Here is an 18,449-nt window from a genome sequence, read left to right on the forward strand (position 1 = left end):
AGCCCAAGGGTGGAAACAATTTAAACATCCATCCAAGGGTAGAAACACTGGAACATCCGTCAGCCCTAAAACGGAAGGAAGTTCCAGCACCCACTACAATGTGGATGAAACCCAAAAACGTTATATTCAGCGAAAGAAGCCAGACACAGAAGGCCACAGATGGCATGTGTCCACTTTTATGAAATATCTAGAATATCTAGAATGGGTGACTCCCCAGAGCAGGAAAGCTGACTTGCCGTTGCCAGGGGCTGGGAAGGGGCTTGTCTTTCAAGGCACCAGAAATGCCTGGGAACTAGATAGAGTTGTCTGAGATTGTAAATATCCTAAATGCCACCGAGTTGCTCACCTTAAAAAAGGTTAGTTTTATGTTATGTGAATTTTGCCTCCATAAAATAAAATAAAATGAAATAAGCAATCTCACACTAGGTAGAGGGCAGAGAATGAATTACGAGGTGGCTAGAGGGAAAGAGAAGATAAGAGTGTAAGAGCCCAAGCCAGAAGAGGTGGGTTGCCCTGGGGTCTCAGCGCAGTCTGGCCACTGTAACAACCCTACACTGGGGGCCTTAAACAACAGACATTTATTTCTCACAGTTCTGGAGGCTGGAAGTCTGAGAGGAGGGTGCCAGCTCGGTCGGGCTCTGGTGAGGGCTCTCTTCCTGGCCTGCAGACAGCAGCCCTCTGGCTGGATCTTCACCAGGCAGAGAGAGAGTGCCCAGTAGGGGCACTCATCCCATTCTGGAGGACTTCACCCTTGTGACCTCATCCCCTCTCCCAAGGCTCCACCTCCAAATACCAGCACTTTGATAACCAGGACCTCACCATAAGAATGGAGGGAGGGACAGAAGCGGTCCACAGCCCTGGGGAAGGTGGTAGCAGTGGGTATGTTCACAGGTGGCTGGATTGAGACGGGCCTTGGAGACTGAATCACCAGGGCTCGCTGAAAGGTGGGATTTCAGCAAAAAGAGAGAGCTACTCAGGCCAATTCCGGGTGCCCTCAGGACGCCTTCCAAGCCTGGGTCTTAGCCTGGTGACCAGTGGTTCCAGCACTGACTCTGAGTTCCCATTAAAACTTGCATGCATGCATGCACACATGCACACACACACATGTGCATGCTTATGCACACACACAGGCACACATATGCCTGCACTGGGACACACTTGTGTGCATTTCACCCACATGTGTGCATAAGTATGCATACAAGCATGCTCACACCTACACACATACACATGCACACACCTACATACACCTGCATGAGTGCCTATGTACGCATACAGGCACGCTTGCACCTGCACACATATACACAGTATACACATGCCCATATGCACACACCTGCATACATCCCGGGTGGATGCACACACCTGCATACACCCACACGTGTGCATATGTATGCATACAGGCATGCTCACACATGCACACATGCATTGAACACAATATACACACGTGCACACACACACACACACAAAAACCACTCTCGTATTTCCCACTGCTCTTACCACCATCTAACTAACATGCTGTATAGTATTTTCTTATTTACCAGGCTCATTGTTAAGGGGAGTAGGCGCTCCATAAGACCAGGGACTTTTGTCTCTCTTGTCCACGGCCGTGCCCTCAAGCCTAGAACAGTGCCTGGCACGCGGGAAATGCTCTATAAATATTTCGTAACAAAGAAGCGGCCTCAGGGAAAAGCTGGGGCCTCCCCTCTCCATCCCTACCTGAGTCACATCTTCAGATGCCCCTGGAAAGTGTGAGAGGCTGCATGAGTGAAAGTAAGATGGGGCCAGCCTGGGGGTGGGGGGACAGGAAGAAGAGGAGGGCCAGTGGGGAAAGGGGAGGGGCTGAACCCCGCTCTAAAGGCAGCCCCGGGACCCACGGGCGCCTGTCTGCAGCGTGGGAAGCCCAGGAGCATTGGGCAATTGTGGTTTCCTCCTTGCCCTCAGGGACCCAGCCGCGCTAGCCCAGCTCCCGGGGCGTCTCGGGACCTCATCTGCTCAGGCATGGAGGAGCCCGTCGTGCGACCCTCCGTGTTCGTGGTGGACGGACAGACAGACATCCCATTCACAAGGCTGGGGCGCAGGCGCCGGAGCCGGCCCTGCAGCGTGGCCCAGCTGGGCCTGGGCCTGCTGCTGCTGCTGCTGGTGGCCGGGCTGGCCGTCCAGGGCTGGTTCCTACTCCGGCTACACTGGCGCCTCGGGGAGATGGTCACACCCCTGCTGGTGAGTGGGGCTCGGGGCTCGGGGCGGGGGGGGGCTTCTGTGTCACTGGGTGCACGTGTGTGTGCAAGACAGGAGACAGACCAAGAGCAGCCCAGGGCGAGTCAGCTCACCCCTCCGAAACTCAATTTCCTCGTCTGTTAAATGGCTGTGGAAATAAGAGTGCCCACCCGACAGGGATGACACGGTGTCGCGGGTGTGGCGCCCGGCGGCGGGGGCCCGAGGCAGGTGTTCAATCAATCAAAACCGGCATTTTTTTTTAATGGAGATTTAAATACTCTGTCATCTAAGGCGTGCAACGTATTTGTACCGCAACACGATCGCCAACACCTCTGCGCTGTCACGTAATTACCATTTCTCCTCGTGGTGGCCACAAAGAAAAATCTGGTCTCTCAGCAGGTTTTATGCTCATAACATAGTCTTGTTGCCGGCAACCCCCGGAACGGGCATTCGGACATTGCTAGGTATTGTCAGCCGTGCCCTGACCCCCACTGTGGGGACCGCCACTAATCCTCTTGGTCCGAGTCTGTGAGAACCTCTCCCTGCAGCAGTGTGCCGTTGGCGGTGGCTGTCTCTGTCTGTTTGCCATGCGGCCTTGGCCTTCCGTGTCCTGTGTCTCCCCAGGTCATTTCACCTTATGGCTGCACCCGATGGCCATATGTGCATGTCCGGCACGGGAACCCGTGCTGCTATCCCGCGCCTGTGTGCCCAAGTGTCCACGGACTGGCCTGTCCGTGGCCCATGTGTTGGCCTTGCACACAGACCCACAGGGATCCATAAACCATGTGCCCGTGTATCCGAGTCCACGTGTGCCTTGTCGTGTGTCACACGAGTGTCCAAGTCTGTGCTCTATGCCACATGTCCATCCATATCCGCTTGTTGGCATTAATGTCCACGTGTCCTGCCACCTGAATGTCCGTGTATCTGTAATATTACTTCTTTAAAAAAAAAAAAAGATTTTATTTAGGAACGCCTGGGTGGCGCAGCAGTTTAGTGCCTGCCTGCCTTCCGCCCAGGGCGTGATCCTGGGGTCCCAGGATCGAGTCCCACATCGGGTTCCCTGCATGGAGCCTGCTTCTCCCTCCGCCTGTGTCTCTGTCTCTCTCTCTCTCTCAATGTGTCTCTCATGAATAAATAAAAAATCCTTTATTTTGTGTCTCTCATGAATAAATAAAAATCTTTTATTTATTTTTTTAAAAGATTTTATTTATTTATTTATCCATGAGAGAGAGAGAGAGAGAGAGAGAGAGAGAGGCAGAGACACAGGCGGCGAGAGAAGCAGGCTCCATGCAGGGAACCCGATGTGGGACTCGATCCTGGGACCCCAGGATCACGCCCTGGGCGGAAGGCAGGCAGGCGCTGAACTGCTGAGCCACCCAGTTGTCCCTGACTCTTTAATTAACCCTTACCTAGTACCTCCTATGTGCAGGGCACCGGAATGGCTTTACCCTACCCCTACCCCAGCCCCGGTGAATTCACTGGACCCTAAATAGCACCATTCATTCACATGTCTATTTCGAGAGGGCAAAGCTGAAGCTGCTTGGTGGGGCGGGGGTGTGCACGTGGCCCTGGGTGGCGTCTGTACCTGTAGTCTGTGTGCAGCTCACAGCCACGAGCCTGAGGACGCCAGTGCGTGGGCCACGCAGGTCCTCACCACCGGCTCCATTGCATTTTCAGGATGGAGATGCAGCCTGGAAACAGCTGACTCAAGGTGAGTCAGGGTCCTGGGCCCCCGGGAGGGAGGGTGGGATGGTTCCCACGCTGCCCCCGCCCCCTCAGCCCATTGCCCAATGTGATTTGCACAACTGATCTGAGCCCTGCAGGTGCCCCTCCCCCAGGCCCGAGAAGCAGAAGTCTGGGCCACTCCGGAAAGGGTGGGGTTGACGCCAGGAGGTAGACCTGATGACCCCTCGGGAGGCTGGCCCTCGCCCCCCACTGCTTCCATCGCTAACCTCTCACCCTTTCCCTCTCCAGAGCGGAGGTCCCACCAGGCCAGCCCAGCTGCACACCTCACAGGTGAGGGGGACCCCGGGGCCTGGCACGGGGGAAGGAGGGGAGGGGCAGGGTGTCCTTGGGGAGACCAGATGGCAACATGAGGATCCACGCATCCATCACAATTTATTCACAGCCTCGCCCAGAACACAGACACTGCCTGCACCCGGGCAGTGTCTCATTTCATTTATTGAATACACCCTTACGTGGTGCTCACCGTGTCACACGTACTGTGACACACTCTGGGCATGTTCATTCCTTACACCCGAAGGAGGCACGATTCATATCTCCATTTTACAGAGAGAGAGAGAGACACTGACGAAAATGGAGATTATTAGGCTTCTGGACCAGGGTGGTTCTGTCTCTGGTCCTTGGTTTTGCCACTCACCGTTTTTGATGCTTTCGGCCGGTTGCTTAATTGCTCCATGCCTCAGTTTTCCCACCTGCGGGAGGGGAGGGGGCATGAGCTAAGATGTATAAGAAGCAAGTGACTTTGCCCCTGGGTGCCTCAGTTTCTCTACCTGCAAAGTGAGGATAAAGTGAACTAACGTGTATAAGGTTCTCAGAAGGACTAACACGGGAGGGTCGCCATCACCCTGTCTCACCCAGGGAGGGACACGTGCTGACCCTCTGTCTCCATCCCCAGGGGCCAACTCCAGCCTGACGGGCAGTGGGGGCCCGCTGCTCTGGGAGACAAAGCTGGGCTTGGCCTTCTTGCGAGGCCTCAACTACCGCGAGGGCTCCCTGGTGATCGCCCGGGCCGGCTACTACTACATCTACTCCAAGGTGCAGCTGGGAGGCGTGGGCTGCCCGCAGGGGCTGAGCAGCGGCCTGCCCATCACTCACGGCCTCTACAAGCGCACACCCCGCTACCCCAAGGAGCTGGAGCTACTGGTCAGCCGGCGGTCGCCCTGTGGGAGAGCCACCAGCCCCCGCGTGTGGTGGGACAGCAGCTTCCTGGGGGGAGTGGTGCACCTGGACGCGGGCGAGGAGGTGCTGGTCCGTGTGCCCGACGAGCGCCTGGTCCGACTCCGCGATGGCACCCACTCCTACTTTGGGGCTTTCATGGTGTGAAGGAAGGGCTGCCAACGGACTGAATGGGGGTCTGACAGACAGTGACTCAGAGGGTGCCCTGGGGACCCAAAACTCAGGAAGCAAAGAGCCCGGCGGGCACCTCCAGGGGCCGAGGACCTAGCCACCCCTGAAGGCTGCAGACCCAGCTGGCACCTCTGGGGCACCAAAGAAATCTACAGACCCTGCCATGGACAATACTGAGGACAAAGACCCAGAGACTTGGGAGTCAGGAGGTCCCCAACAGGGGGAGAAAGCTCATATGCCTGATATTCAGGAAGAAGGGGTGAGGGGTGGGTATTTATGTTTTTGATTCAGAGAAGAATGGGACTTGTAGGTCCAGGGGCTTGGCTGAGGACAGGAAGCCTCACTGTCCCCCACTCTCATGAGTGTGGGCGGTTGTAGGGAGAGTCATCGTTAGGACTCACCCATGTGGACAGCCCAGCCCAGGCCCACCCATGGCCACAGTCACGAACTCAAGATCCACACGCAGTTGTGTGGCCACACCCCCTGCGGGTCCTGTAGGGGTTCCTCGCAGAGACTTGGCGCGCGGATGTGCCCGTAACTGTTTGGCGACCAGCTCTCCCAGGAGGGAAGAGGCTTTGTAGCGTCTGCCAGTTCCCTGGTGTCGTTACTCCCAACACAACTGGTTTCTGGCTACCAACGTATCACCGACTGGCTGGTTGGATCCCAACACCGCCGAGCACTCACACCCCACTAGGACATCACGGCTGTGTTTCAGCACCCAGGTCAGGGCCTGGCACATGGCAGGTGCTTGGAAAATGTTTACAGAGAGAAAGAAAGGAGGGAGGGAGGGAGGGAGGGAAGGAGGAAGGAAGGAAGGAAGGAAGGAAGGAAGGAAGGAAGGGAGGGGAAGGAGGGGAAAGGGGAAAGAGGGAGAGAGAGAGAGAGAGAATGCAGACACACCTGTAGCATCACAGAATCACACAGCTCCATGATCGCTTTCACATCTGCATTGAGGCACACAAGGCATCAGATTCCTGCACAACTACACACAAGTCATAGCATCACACTCAGTCACAGTGTGTGACAACCACGTATGACACAGTCACGCACAAGTCATCATCATAACCACAGTCACCCACGGGGGCCATACAGCCACACCAAGTGTGACACATGGGATAGGTGCTCGTCACATTGGACTGCATCACAGTCACACCCATCACACAGACACACACACACACACACACACACGCAGTCTAAGGTTCCTCCTAGCCAAGATGAATACATCCTGGGATGAGGACCAGACTTTGTCTGAAGCCCTGGGCTCCCTGACCACAGGTCTTGGAAATAAATGGTAAATGTTGCCACCTGGGTCCATCTATTCTCAGGGGAAGGGTGGCTCATAGAGGCAGAGGGATAGATTGAATCACCCACGGAGGTCACTTTACAGATAAGAAAACTGAACCCAGCTGGCCCAGCTCCCTGCAGGAAGCTCGGGGCAGTGTGGGGGGTGGGGGTACCAGAGATCTCATGCCTGGGTCAGCTCCTCCCCTCCCCCTCGAGTCTTCCAGCGCTGGAGAAGTAGAGGCTACACCCTGCCAGGCACTCTTACTGCAGACGTCTGTCCGTCTGTCCGGAACAGAGTGGTAGTCTAACCAGCCAGCTGGAAGCTTGGAGCAAGTAGGAGCTCGGGGAAAGTGTGGGGTGGGGGGGGACAGATAAGGATACACACACAAATCAGACGGTCTGTACAAATGAGCAGATACCCTGGTGTGGCCAGAGGGAGATGTTGGTGCCTAGGACCTGAAAATAAGGGCTCAGCCCCCAGAAGTGGATGGATCATTGTCGCTACTGTGGCTACTGTCGTCCTGCGGCCCGCCACAGCGGAGAAGGAAGCAGGCTTTGCAAACCAGATGGTCCTGGGTTCCAATTCCACTCTGCCACTTGCTGCTGCGTGACCCTGAGCAAGTCTCATCCCTTTTTGGTTTCCTCATCTGTAAAATGGGAGGTGACACCAGTCCTCACCCCTAGGTCTGTTGTAAAGACTCCATCAGATCAGTCACGGAAACAGCCATTGGCTATGGTGCCTGGTACGTGGTAAGAGCTCCCTAAGTGCGCGAGTGACATAAGTGATTTAGAAATATCAAGAACAGCCTTTGTCAGGCACTTTCCCTATGCCAGGCATCTTGCGTGAGTCACACCTTTACATACGTACCTGGGCAGGGGCTATTGTTGCCCTCACGTTCCAGATGTAGAGGAGGGATGTTGGACTCCACTTCCACCAAGAGCACACAGCTTTGCGCCTCTCTGCCCTTGAGGACTGGTGGGAGGTGGGGCAGCCCCAGATGCCCGGCCTCAGCCCCTGCTGGAGTTTCCTTTACTCTTGTCACCATTTTTCTATTTCCGTGGCTTTGATGAGACCAAGGTGTGGGGACGGCGTAGTTACAAAGCCACCAGCAGCCACCAACTTCCGCCTGGGGATGGAACCTCTCACTAAGTTTAGCCTCCAAAGATCATTCCTGGGAGGGGCCTCCCAGCCCTGAGGTGGAGGAGCAAGCGGAAGAAGAGAGGGTGGGTAAGAGGATGGGTAGGGTAGGGTAGGAGGGAGATGGAAAGAGAAGGAGGGGAGAGGAAGATGGAGGGGAGAAGGAGGGAGGAGGCACAGAGAGCCCTGCAGGTGTAGAGGCTGGTGCAGTAGGACACCTAGACCCCAGCTTGATATCAGATAGGGCATGGGGCAGGATGCCCCCAGCCCAGGCCACTGACCTACTTTACAACTTCTGAGAAGTTTATCTGCTTGATTTCCGCTTTCACATCCCGCGTTCAGGCATCTGTTCAGAGATCACCTTCCCCCACAATTGGCTCTTCCTCGAGACCAGAGGTCTACATCCTGGCCCTTCCCCGGCCCCTGGAAAGCTCTCCCTTCATCTCTTGCCAAGACCCAGAGGTGGTAGAAGTAAAAGTAAAGATGATAAATCATTTATTAATTTTGTATTATAATGCTATGTCCTTCCTGCTAAATATCACTTGGGTTCAAGTACTGGGATGCATTGTCTCAGAGAGACAGAATAGGTTTTTCAGGGAAGCCAGGCCACCAGGGTTCGAATCCTTGCTCTCCTACTTCCCAGCTGGGGGCTCTTGGGATCCATCCTTGGCCTTTCTGGGCCTCAGTTTCCTCATCTGTAAAAGAATATGAATAGTGGCCTCTACCCTACCTTGGTTATTGTGAGATGAAATGACTTGAGTGTCTAAGCAGTTTTCCAGAGTTTGGCCCACAGTGAGTTCTTTAATCCTTAGTAGATATTCCTTTTGTAAGCATAGTTGTAATCATATGCACATTTAAAGCTCAGATTCTTTTCAGTGATTACATCGAAGGTGACCTTACATCTACAGCCCACATCTAGTCACTAGGTTGTTTTTTTGCTGTTGTTTGTTTTTAAGTAGCCTCTCTGCCCAATGTAGGGCTTGAACTCATGACCCTGAGATCAAGAGTTGGATGCTCTATGGACTGAGCCACCCAGATGCCCCAAATTGTGTGGGGGTTTTTTTCTTTTATTTAATTTAAACTCAATTAATTAACATATACTGTATTATTAGTTTCAGAGACCAAGGTCAGTGACAAGAGTGTTTTCAATATGGAAATTGACAGCCAATATTTAAACATTACAAAATGTTGTGTGTGGAGAAATCCGAATTTATGGATTTTCTTGGAAATTTGGAAGCTGTGAACAACAACTGAGGCTGGGCAGTGGCTGTCCCTATTGGATAAGGCATGGGCTCACCAGCTCACCGTGGTCTCCACCACTCCTCATTGTCTCCCACACGGAGGCTAAATGTCAATTGCCTTTCAGCATCATGCTTTTGTAGTTGTTTCTCTTAAAGTAATAAGGATCATTAATTATAGGTCATACTTCTCTTTTTTTAAGATTTTATTTATTTATTCATGAGAATACACAGAGAGGAGAGAGAGAGGGGCAGAGACACAGGCAGAGGGAGAAGCAGGCTCCATGCAGGGAGCCCGACGTGGGACTCGATCTCGGGTCTCCAGGATCATGCTAAACCGCTGAGCCACCCAGGCTGCCCATAGGTCATACTTCTAATGTACTCACCGCATGCCAGACACTGCGCTAAGTTCATTAACTCACAATAACTCACTTAATTGTCATAATGATCGTTGGGTAGGAAGTGGTGTAACACTCATCTTATGAGTGGAGAAATCTAGGCACAGAGAGGTGAAGTCAGTTCTCTGTCAGGTGAGAAAATAAATGAAAGCCTGAGATGACCACGAGTTTCAGGAAGAATGGGTATTCATGGTTGTACTCATTTCTTGCTGCTGCTCAAAATACTAGCAATTTATCATAGCTCTAGAAATCAGAAGTCAGAAATGAGCCTTCTGGGCCTAAAATCAATGTGTCAGCAGGGCTTCATTCCTTCCGCAGGAAAGGTTTGCCCAGAATCTTTTTTTATCAGAGTTGCATCTGTCAGAGCCCAAAACCCTGACACACGTGTAGCATATAGAAATCACAATGCGCAAGGAGTGCAAATAATTTAAGTTCTTGTTTGTTCTCAATGCAACTTACTTTGTGCAAAGATCCCTGTGGGCCAGGATGCTGAGAACTATCTGTCCCTGCCCACATGCCCCTTTCCCAAGACTGCCACAATTCCAGCGAGCTTAGGCAGGGCCCCGACATTAAGGGTAAGGGAGGGAGCCATCTGATTCTCAAGCCATGGGTCCACCTGCCCACCGTCAGTCTGCTGCTCACCTGTCAGCCTTCCATTTTCATACTTGTGACCTATCAAGATTGCTGCATTCTCTGCTACTCCTGAGCTTTGCTCACAGGGCTGATTTTCAGCCAGCTTGAGGCACCGGAAGCTCTTTGAGGCTGTCTGTGGCTTCAACTGCCCAGAGACACCATCAAGTCATTTCCTTTTTGGGGACCTGCAAACTCTCTGGGCTCTGTAATGAAGAGCAGGACTCAAGCCTCTTCTGGTTTTGAGGGCCCCTAGAATAGCTCTGGGGAACTTTCCCTAACCCAGGCCTCTCTCTTTTTTTTTTTTTTTTTTTTTTGGTTCCATAAAGAAGGGCATAGGAACTTCCCACCCTGTTACAGGTACTGAACTGTGTCCCCCCAAATTCATACCCAGTACTTCAGAATCTCATTGCATTTGGAAATAGGACCTTTAAAGAGAAGACTAAGGTAAAAAAAAAAAAAAATAAGGGCTACTGTATTGTTTTTGTTTCTGTTTTTTTTTTTTTTTTTTTTTTAAGTAAATTCTATGCGCAACATGGAGCTCATGGAGCTTGAACTCATGACCCTGAGATCAAGAGTTGCATCCCTACGGGTGAGCCAACCAGGAACCCCCCCCCCCATAAAATAAGGTTATCAAAGTAGACACTAATCCAATACGACCTATGTCTTATAAGAAGAGGAGATTAGCACACAGACACACACAGAGGGATGACCACGGGAGGACACAGGGAGAAGTCATCCATCTACAACCCAAGGAGAGAAGCTTCAAAAGGAACCGGTCCCACTGACACCTTGATCTCAGACTTTCAGCCTCCAGAACTGTGAGAAAATGCATTTCTGATGTTTAAGCTACTTGGTCTGTTGCGGCAGCCCTAGCATACCTAGACACCACCTCTCCTACTCCCACCAGTCCTGAGGAAGTCAGGTGGCCTCCAGAAGCTGGAAAAGACAAAGGAACGGATTCGCCCCTAGACCCTCCAGAAGGAATGCAGCCCTGCTGACATTTTGACGTTAGCCCTGAACTGTACACTCAGAGATTCATGTTGTTTTAAGCCTCTAAGTCTGCAGCAATGTGTCCCAGTAACGACAGCAAGCTGACGCAGAGGGAGCTGGGAGGTACTTCGGGGCATCCGGGATGGTCCACCCCTACGCCACTTGGATCCATGTGCTTTGCAGGGAGGTTGGCCACATGCTGGGATAGCTACTGCGGGAGATTTGCTGATCTCTCTCCCAGACAGAAAGTGGAATCATCCACTGCTGCCACTGAATCGAGCAACTCCAACTATTCATCATCTCCCTCCCCAACCATTCCCTCTGGATTCCCTTCCACTTCAGCTGGCACTTCTGTTCCTCTAGGTGGCTTGTCCAATGAGGTGACCCAGTTCCTCACCCCTGAGGGGTCAGAGACCCTGGTCACCATACCTTTAGACCTTCAAGAGTGGCACTGATTTCTGCCCTTGTATTGTGATGCAAGACTGCATTTAGTTTACTACCTTGATTGGCAAGGGATGTGGAGGAGAAGGATTTGGGAGGCTTCCACTTGACCTTATCCACAGCAAAAGCTTACTAACAATACTTGACCTGCTCAGTGACTTCCAAGGGCCAAGTGCCAGACATACATTATCTCTCTAAACCCTCACCACCATGCTGTGGTGTCAATATTATTATTGTCCCCTGACTACTAGAAGAGGAAACTGAGGCATTGGGAAGTGAAGCAACTGGCCCAGAGTCCTTCATCTAGGAAATTATGGAGGCTTCTAATCCCAGAGCCTTTGCCTAAATCTCTTTCCTAAATCTACCACATGATACTCCAGTGTATGCATAGACCCCATTTTATTATCCACTCCCCTATCGATGGAGACATAGGTTGTTTCATAATATTATACAAAATACTGTCATGAATGCCCCCATCATGACTTTTTGTGCAGGTGGCCCCCCTCTTATAGGTCCTGGGTGCCCCTCACGCGAGAGCTCGAGAAGGGTTCTGAGCTTGTATGCGTTGACCTCCATCCTGGGACCTCAAATCCAAGACTTCCACCCAGCCTCCCTGCCTCCCCCACCGTTTCTCCTCCATGACCCACCCTGCCTCCTACTTCAGGACACTCTCACCAACACTTGTCCCTGAGGACTGACTTGCTCTACACCTAAGGGACTCCCTCCCCCATGTCACCCTGGTCGGGTCCCTTTACCTGACTGAGCCTGTTTCCCCAGCTATAGAACATGGGACCAGTCACTTCAAAGATCCCATGCAGGGAGGAATAATGATTTTGAAATCATAATGTAAGATCTTTTTCCCTTCCTTCTTCTGATCTAAATATTTACTTCAGTTACTGGTTGAGTGACCTTAAGTAACTGGCTTAAACCTCTCTCTCTGTTTCTTTGTTTGAAAATTAGGGATTAGGGACACCTGGGTGGCTCCACAGTTGAGCACCTGCCTTTGGCCCAGGGCGTGATCCTGGAGTCCTGGGATCGAGTCCCACATCAGGCTCTCTGCATGGAGCCTCCTTTTCTCTCTGCCTGTGTCTCTGACTCTCTGTATGTGTGTGTCTCTCATGAATAAATAAATAAAATATTTTTAAAAAGAAAATTAGGGATTATAATATCTCCACTACCTCACACCTCATAATACAACCCCACACACACACTACTTGAGCACAGTGAAAACATGTTAAGGTTTAGTTGAGTGGTTTCTGGTACATACTAAGTGTTCAGTAAATACTGGCCACTGTTGGTGATATTATTATGGTTGACCCTTGAACAACCTGGAGTTTAGGAGTACTGACCCTCCGCAACACAGTCAAAGATCCACGTATAACTTTTGACTCCCCAAAAACTTTACTATAAGCCTACTGTTGACTAGAAGCCTTACTGATAACATAAACAATCGATTGACACATATTTTCTGTGTTCTACGTATTATACACTGTGTTCTTACAGTAAAGTAAGTTAGAGAAAAAGAAATGTTATTAAGAAAATCATAAGGAATAGAAAATACATGTACAGTCTTGCACTGTATTTATCGATACCGTAAGTTTACATCAGATCTTTACAAGACCAATCATCTATTAGTACCTACATCAATGTTACTTTATATGACCAAAAAAAAAAAAAAACACCACACACACTTCAGATCGATACATATTACTAATACTAGACACCCAAAGTGAAAAGATAATATGAAAAAGAAATTCATATTTCTTAACAGGAATCATGATTCATGCATTTGTAACAAAGAGGTGGCAATAAGATTGCTTTGGGGTGGCCTAGTGTAACAGATACAGTTGCTTCACTGTAGCCCAGCCTATACACTAATAAATGAATTATTATAAATTTTTTTTAATTTTTTATTTATTTATGATAGTCACAGAGAGAGAGAGAGAGAGAGAGAGAGAGAGAGGCAGAGACATAGGCAGAGGGAGAAGCAGGCTCCATGCATCGGGAGCCCGATGTGGGATTCGATTCCGGGTCTCCAGGATCGCGCCCTGGGCCAAAGGCAGGCGCTAAACCGCTGCGCCACCCAGGGATCCCCTATTATAAAATTTTAATACGATTATGTTCATAATACAGCATCAGAGACCTTATTGCACTTTTTAAAAAACGTGTGATGATAGGCTGATTCGCAGTTCCTCCAATTCTTTGAAAGCGAAGTTATAAAAGTCAGAAAACTAATACATTAATAATTTTACATTAAATATCACTTATCTTAGGCCTACATAAGGATACGCTGTGCATGGCCCCACGTACGTTCTGTGTTCATGCGCCTAAGTTTTTTTCTGTTTCTTTTTTCATGCGCCTAAGTTTTGATAAATTTTAACTTTTTACAACAGATTTCTGTACATTTTATGATAGCAAATGATAAAATAGATCACTTATCTACATATATTTTATGCATTCATGGCATACCTAACTTTTTCTTAATTTGTCCATATTTCGAGGCTACCCAGTTCATCTGCATATTTTTTTCAAATTGTCACAAATCTCCAAAAATGTTTCCAATATATGTTTTGGAAAAAGAATGCATGTAAGTGGACTCACGCAGTTCAAACCTATGTTGTTCAAGGGTTGACTATCTCCCTTGCCTCTTTTCCTAGTTAAGGAGTCGTTGGTTTTGTATATTCTTTCCTTCCCAAGAGAGATGGTGGGAACCTATGAGTCTCTTGCATCGATCTCCAAAAGCCTAAAGTGATGAAGTTTGGGATTTGACCAAATAGATGATGTTTGTAGCCATCACAATGACATTGGAAAACTCAACATCCTTGTCTTGTTTCTGATCTTTAAATGAATGTTTTCCCGGTTTCCCCACCAAAGATGGATCTGCTGCTGGGTTTTTTAGGTAGCCCTTACCAGATGACGGAAATCCCCTCCTATTCCTAATTTGCTAAGAGGTTTTGCAAAAATCATGAATAAAGGTTGAATTTTATTATATGTTTTCTCTGTATCACATAATCTGAAAAGTATTACAGAATTCTTCCCCTTGAGATTGACAATGTGGTGAATTATGGACATCAGTATTCTAATGTTAATTATCCAACCTTTAATTTCTGGAAAAAATCCAACTTGATCAGGGTGTATTTTTTAATACATTGCTAGATTCAATTTACTGATATTGTAGGTAGGATTTTTGCATCTGTGCGAAGGAGGAAGATGGTCTATGATTTTTCTGACTCATACTATTCTTGGTCAGGTTTTGGTATTAAGGCAAGGCTAGCCTCATTAAAAAAGAAAAAAGAAAACTGGGTGTTGGAGCACGTGGGTGGCCCAGTTGGTTAAAGCATCCAACTCTTGGTTGTGGCTCAGGTCATGATCCCAGGGTCATGAGATTGAGCCCTGTGTTGGGATCTGTGCTGGGCATGGAGCCTTCTGAAAATTCACTCTCGCCCTCTCCATCTGCCCCTCCTCGTCGACTCTCTCTAAAAACAAAAACAAAAACAAAAGAACACCTGGGTATCCTTTTTTTTCTGTATTCTGAAATAGTTTGCATACTGTTAACATTATTAGTCACACAGATATTTGTAAAACTCGCTTGTAAAAACATCTAGATCTGGCATCTTATTCGTGGGAAGGGTTTTTTTTTTTTATGGGAGAGGAAGGTTTTTATTATTCAGTTTCTTTAATGACTTTTTTAGACTTGGTATTTCTTCTTGGCTTGTTTTTTATATTTTATCTACATTGTCCCAATCATGGTTGAATAGATATATTGGTGAATAAAATCATTCCTTGTGCCGTCTTATGGCCTCTACAGCCCCATGCTTACGTTCCCTTTCTCGTCGTAAATAATTCTGATTTGCACCTTTTTTTTTCTTTATTTTCCTTGATCAGTGTCACCAGAAGTTTATCTTCTCTACTTTTCAAAAAAAAAAAGAAAAAAAAAAGAAATATTGCCCTTTTTATTATGTTTGTTTTCTAAATTTTCTGCCCTTATTTTGGCTCTTTCTTTACTTTCTATGTGTTTATTCTATTGTTCTTTTCTGACCCTCAGTTCAATACGTAGCTCACTGATTTTCACTTTAAGGCTGCAGATTTTCCTCTAAAAGTTTCCTTTGGTTTCATGTCATAAATTTGATATGTAACTATTTTCATCTGGATATGGAAACATTGCATACCGTGTGTTCTGCTCTGTTAATAAACATTTTCTGACTTTTGCCTTTTCCATAAGGTTAGGGCTTCTCATGCCTCTTTATTACCCCTTGTGGCAATGAACAAAATGCCCACACTCATCCTTGAAACCTACAAGGTTTCTTTTTTTTTTTAAGATTTTATTTATTTATTTATTTATTCATGAGAAACAGAGACAGAGGCAGAGACACATGCAGAAAGAGAAGCAGGCTCCCTGTGGGGAGCCTACTGGGGGGCTCAATCCCAGGACCTCAGGGTCATGACCTGAGCCAAAGGGAGATGCTTAACCACTGAGCCACGCAGGTGTCCAAGAGGGGTGTTTTTAAAATCTCTGACTTCAGTGGTATAATTATCTAATACAAGATATTTTACATTAGTCCTTTTTTTTTTTTTTCCGTTCTGGGTCTTCGATTTTTGCAGAGCATTTTACATAATAGCACATCTCAATTCATACTACCCACATGTTTGAATAGTTCTGTCAATTTTTGCTTCATTTATTTTGAGACTTTTTAAGTGCATACACTTAAAACTTATGGTTTTTCTAGTGGTTTTATCTAGTAACGCCTTTTACATTAAACTCTGTGCTGTTATTTGTAGGGCTAAACCAACTTTCTTTCTGGCTATTTATATCCTTTTTTTTTTTTAAGATTTATTTATTTATTCATGAGAGACACAGAGAGGGGGGAGGGCAGAGACACAGGCAGAGGGAGAAGCAGGCTCCTTGCAGGGAGCCCGTCGTGGGACTCGATCCCCGGTCGCCAGGATCATGACCAGAGCGGAAGGCAGGCGCCCCACCGCTGAGCCACCCAGGCGTCCCTGGCTGTTTATATCCTTTAACTAGTAACTGGTTACATCTTACATGTCTAAATGTAAACAACACGTTGCTGGATCTTAAGTTTTCTTATCCAGCCTGATAATATTTGTATTTTAATTTGAGTATTTAAAACAATGCTGTCCAAAATAAACATAAGGTGAGCCATCTCTGTAATTTAAATCTTTTCTAGCAGCCACAATTAAGAGTCTAAAAACTGGTGAATGGAAAAAATAAATAAATAAATAAATAAATAAATAAATAAATAAATAAACTGGTGAATGTTCATAATGTAGTTTATTTAGCAATGTACCCAGAATGTTATTCATTTCGAGGTGTAATCGGTATAAAATTATTAGTAAGATGCGCTTCACTTTTTTTCATTCCAGGTCTCCAAATTCTGGAGTGCATTTGTCACTGACGCAGGAGGGATCTCAGCACAGACTGCCTACCTTTCAAGGTGCTCCACGGTCCCCGGCCACTCTATCAGGTGGCAGAGATTTAGAGCATCCGCGTTCATTCCAATTACTGATGGGTTTGGATTTATTTTGTGATTTCTGTTTGTCCCTCTTTTTCTTTTTCTTTTCTTTTTTTCATTTAAGATTTCATTTCTTTATTAGAGAGAGAGCATGAGCAGTGGGGAGGAGCAGAGGGAGAGGGAGAAGCAGACTCCCTGCTGAGCAGGGAGCCTGACAGTCCCAGGACCCTGGGATCCTGGATCATGACACTCAACCCATTGAGGCATCCAATCGCCCCATCTCTCCTTTTCTGTTTCTTTTACTCGCCCTCCTTGCTTTATTGTGGATTTTTTTCTCATTCCAGTTTTTTTCTTCTACTTACCCAGAAAATGACGGTTTCTGTTCTTATTCTTTTAACCATTTCCTCAGGCACCTTCATGTGGAGGTTTAACCTGTCTAAAGCTCCTGAAGCCTCCTGACGGTTCTACCTGTATCCACTCTCGCCCCCTCCAGGCTGTTCTCCGCACAGCAGCCAAAGTGAGATTTTTGGTGACCTTTTTTTTAACATGTAATATTTATTCAAAATCACAGATAATCTCATTTAAAGACATCTCTTTGACCAAAACATTCTTAGGATAAAAAAATATGTTTTTTCTATTCTTCCAAAAATGGAAATTACTCACCAAAAGGAACAAAAACCAATTCAAGTATCACAAGCTAACAACAACAAAAATAACCAAAGAATTGTAAGTTCACTTTCTGTTTTAGTGATGTAAAAAGAAAAAAAACCTGCATTTATTTTATTTCACTGAGGTATGACTTATGTACAAAAATGCTGTATATGTTTAATACTACATATTGATGATTTTAAAGAAAAGTAAACACCTATGAAACCATCACCACAATGTCACAAGCTTAACCATCACTTCTAAAAGTTTCCTCTTTCCTTCTTTATTTATGTGTGATGAAACCTTTTTTTTTTTAATATGGAACGCTTCACGAATTTTTGTGTCATCCTTGTGCTGTGGCGATGCGAATCTTCTCTTGGTATCATTCCAGTTTTAGTATATGTGCTGCTCAAGCAAGCATGACAAGAACATTTAGTATAAGAGCCATCCTCTATAAAAAAAAATTTTAGGGGCACCTGGGTGGCTCAGTTGGTTAAGCGACACACTCATGGTTTCCACTCAGGTCATGATCTCAGGGTGGTGCGATCAACCCCCGCAGGGAGCTCTGCGCTCAACATCGTGGGGTCTGCTTAAGATTCTCTCTCTGTCCTTCCCCCTGCTCATGTGCTCTCTCTCTCTCTCTCTCTGTCTTATAAATAAATAAATATTAATTTTTTTTTAAGTTTAAGTAGGGATGCCTGGGTGGCTCTGTGGTTGAACATCTGCCTTTGGCTCAGGTCATGATCCCAGGGTCCTGGGATCAAGTCCCTCATTGGGCTCCCCACAGGGAGCCTGCTTCTCCCTCTGCCTATGTCTCTGCCTCTCTTTCTGTGTCTCTCATGAATAAATAATTAAATATTTTTTTTAATTTAAAAAGTTTAAGTAGACAATACAGTATTGTTAGCAA

At 47.5% G+C, this 18,449-nt stretch overlaps 1 protein-coding gene and 1 non-coding gene across 2 annotated transcripts; one reads left to right on the forward strand and one right to left on the reverse strand.

Moving 5' to 3' along the window:
- The first annotated feature begins 1,875 nt into the window (after positions 1 to 1,875).
- Positions 1,876 to 6,072, forward strand: TNFSF14 (TNF superfamily member 14). The gene is made up of 4 exons (XM_025458396.2): positions 1,876 to 2,214; positions 3,889 to 3,922; positions 4,186 to 4,227; positions 4,850 to 6,072. The coding sequence occupies exons 1-4, from the start codon at positions 1,996 to 1,998 to the stop codon at positions 5,275 to 5,277; spliced, it is 723 nt and encodes a 240-aa protein (XP_025314181.1). The 5' UTR covers positions 1,876 to 1,995; the 3' UTR covers positions 5,278 to 6,072.
- Positions 6,073 to 17,854: 11,782 nt separating this feature from the next.
- LOC112667008 (U6 spliceosomal RNA) lies at positions 17,855 to 17,959 on the reverse strand. Its single transcript, XR_003141003.1, has one exon. It is a non-coding gene; the product is annotated as a U6 spliceosomal RNA (small nuclear RNA).
- Positions 17,960 to 18,449: the final 490 nt, after the last annotated feature.

Source organism: Canis lupus, chromosome 20, assembly GCF_003254725.2.
Source record: "Canis lupus dingo isolate Sandy chromosome 20, ASM325472v2, whole genome shotgun sequence".
Lineage (NCBI taxonomy): Eukaryota > Metazoa > Chordata > Mammalia > Carnivora > Canidae > Canis > Canis lupus.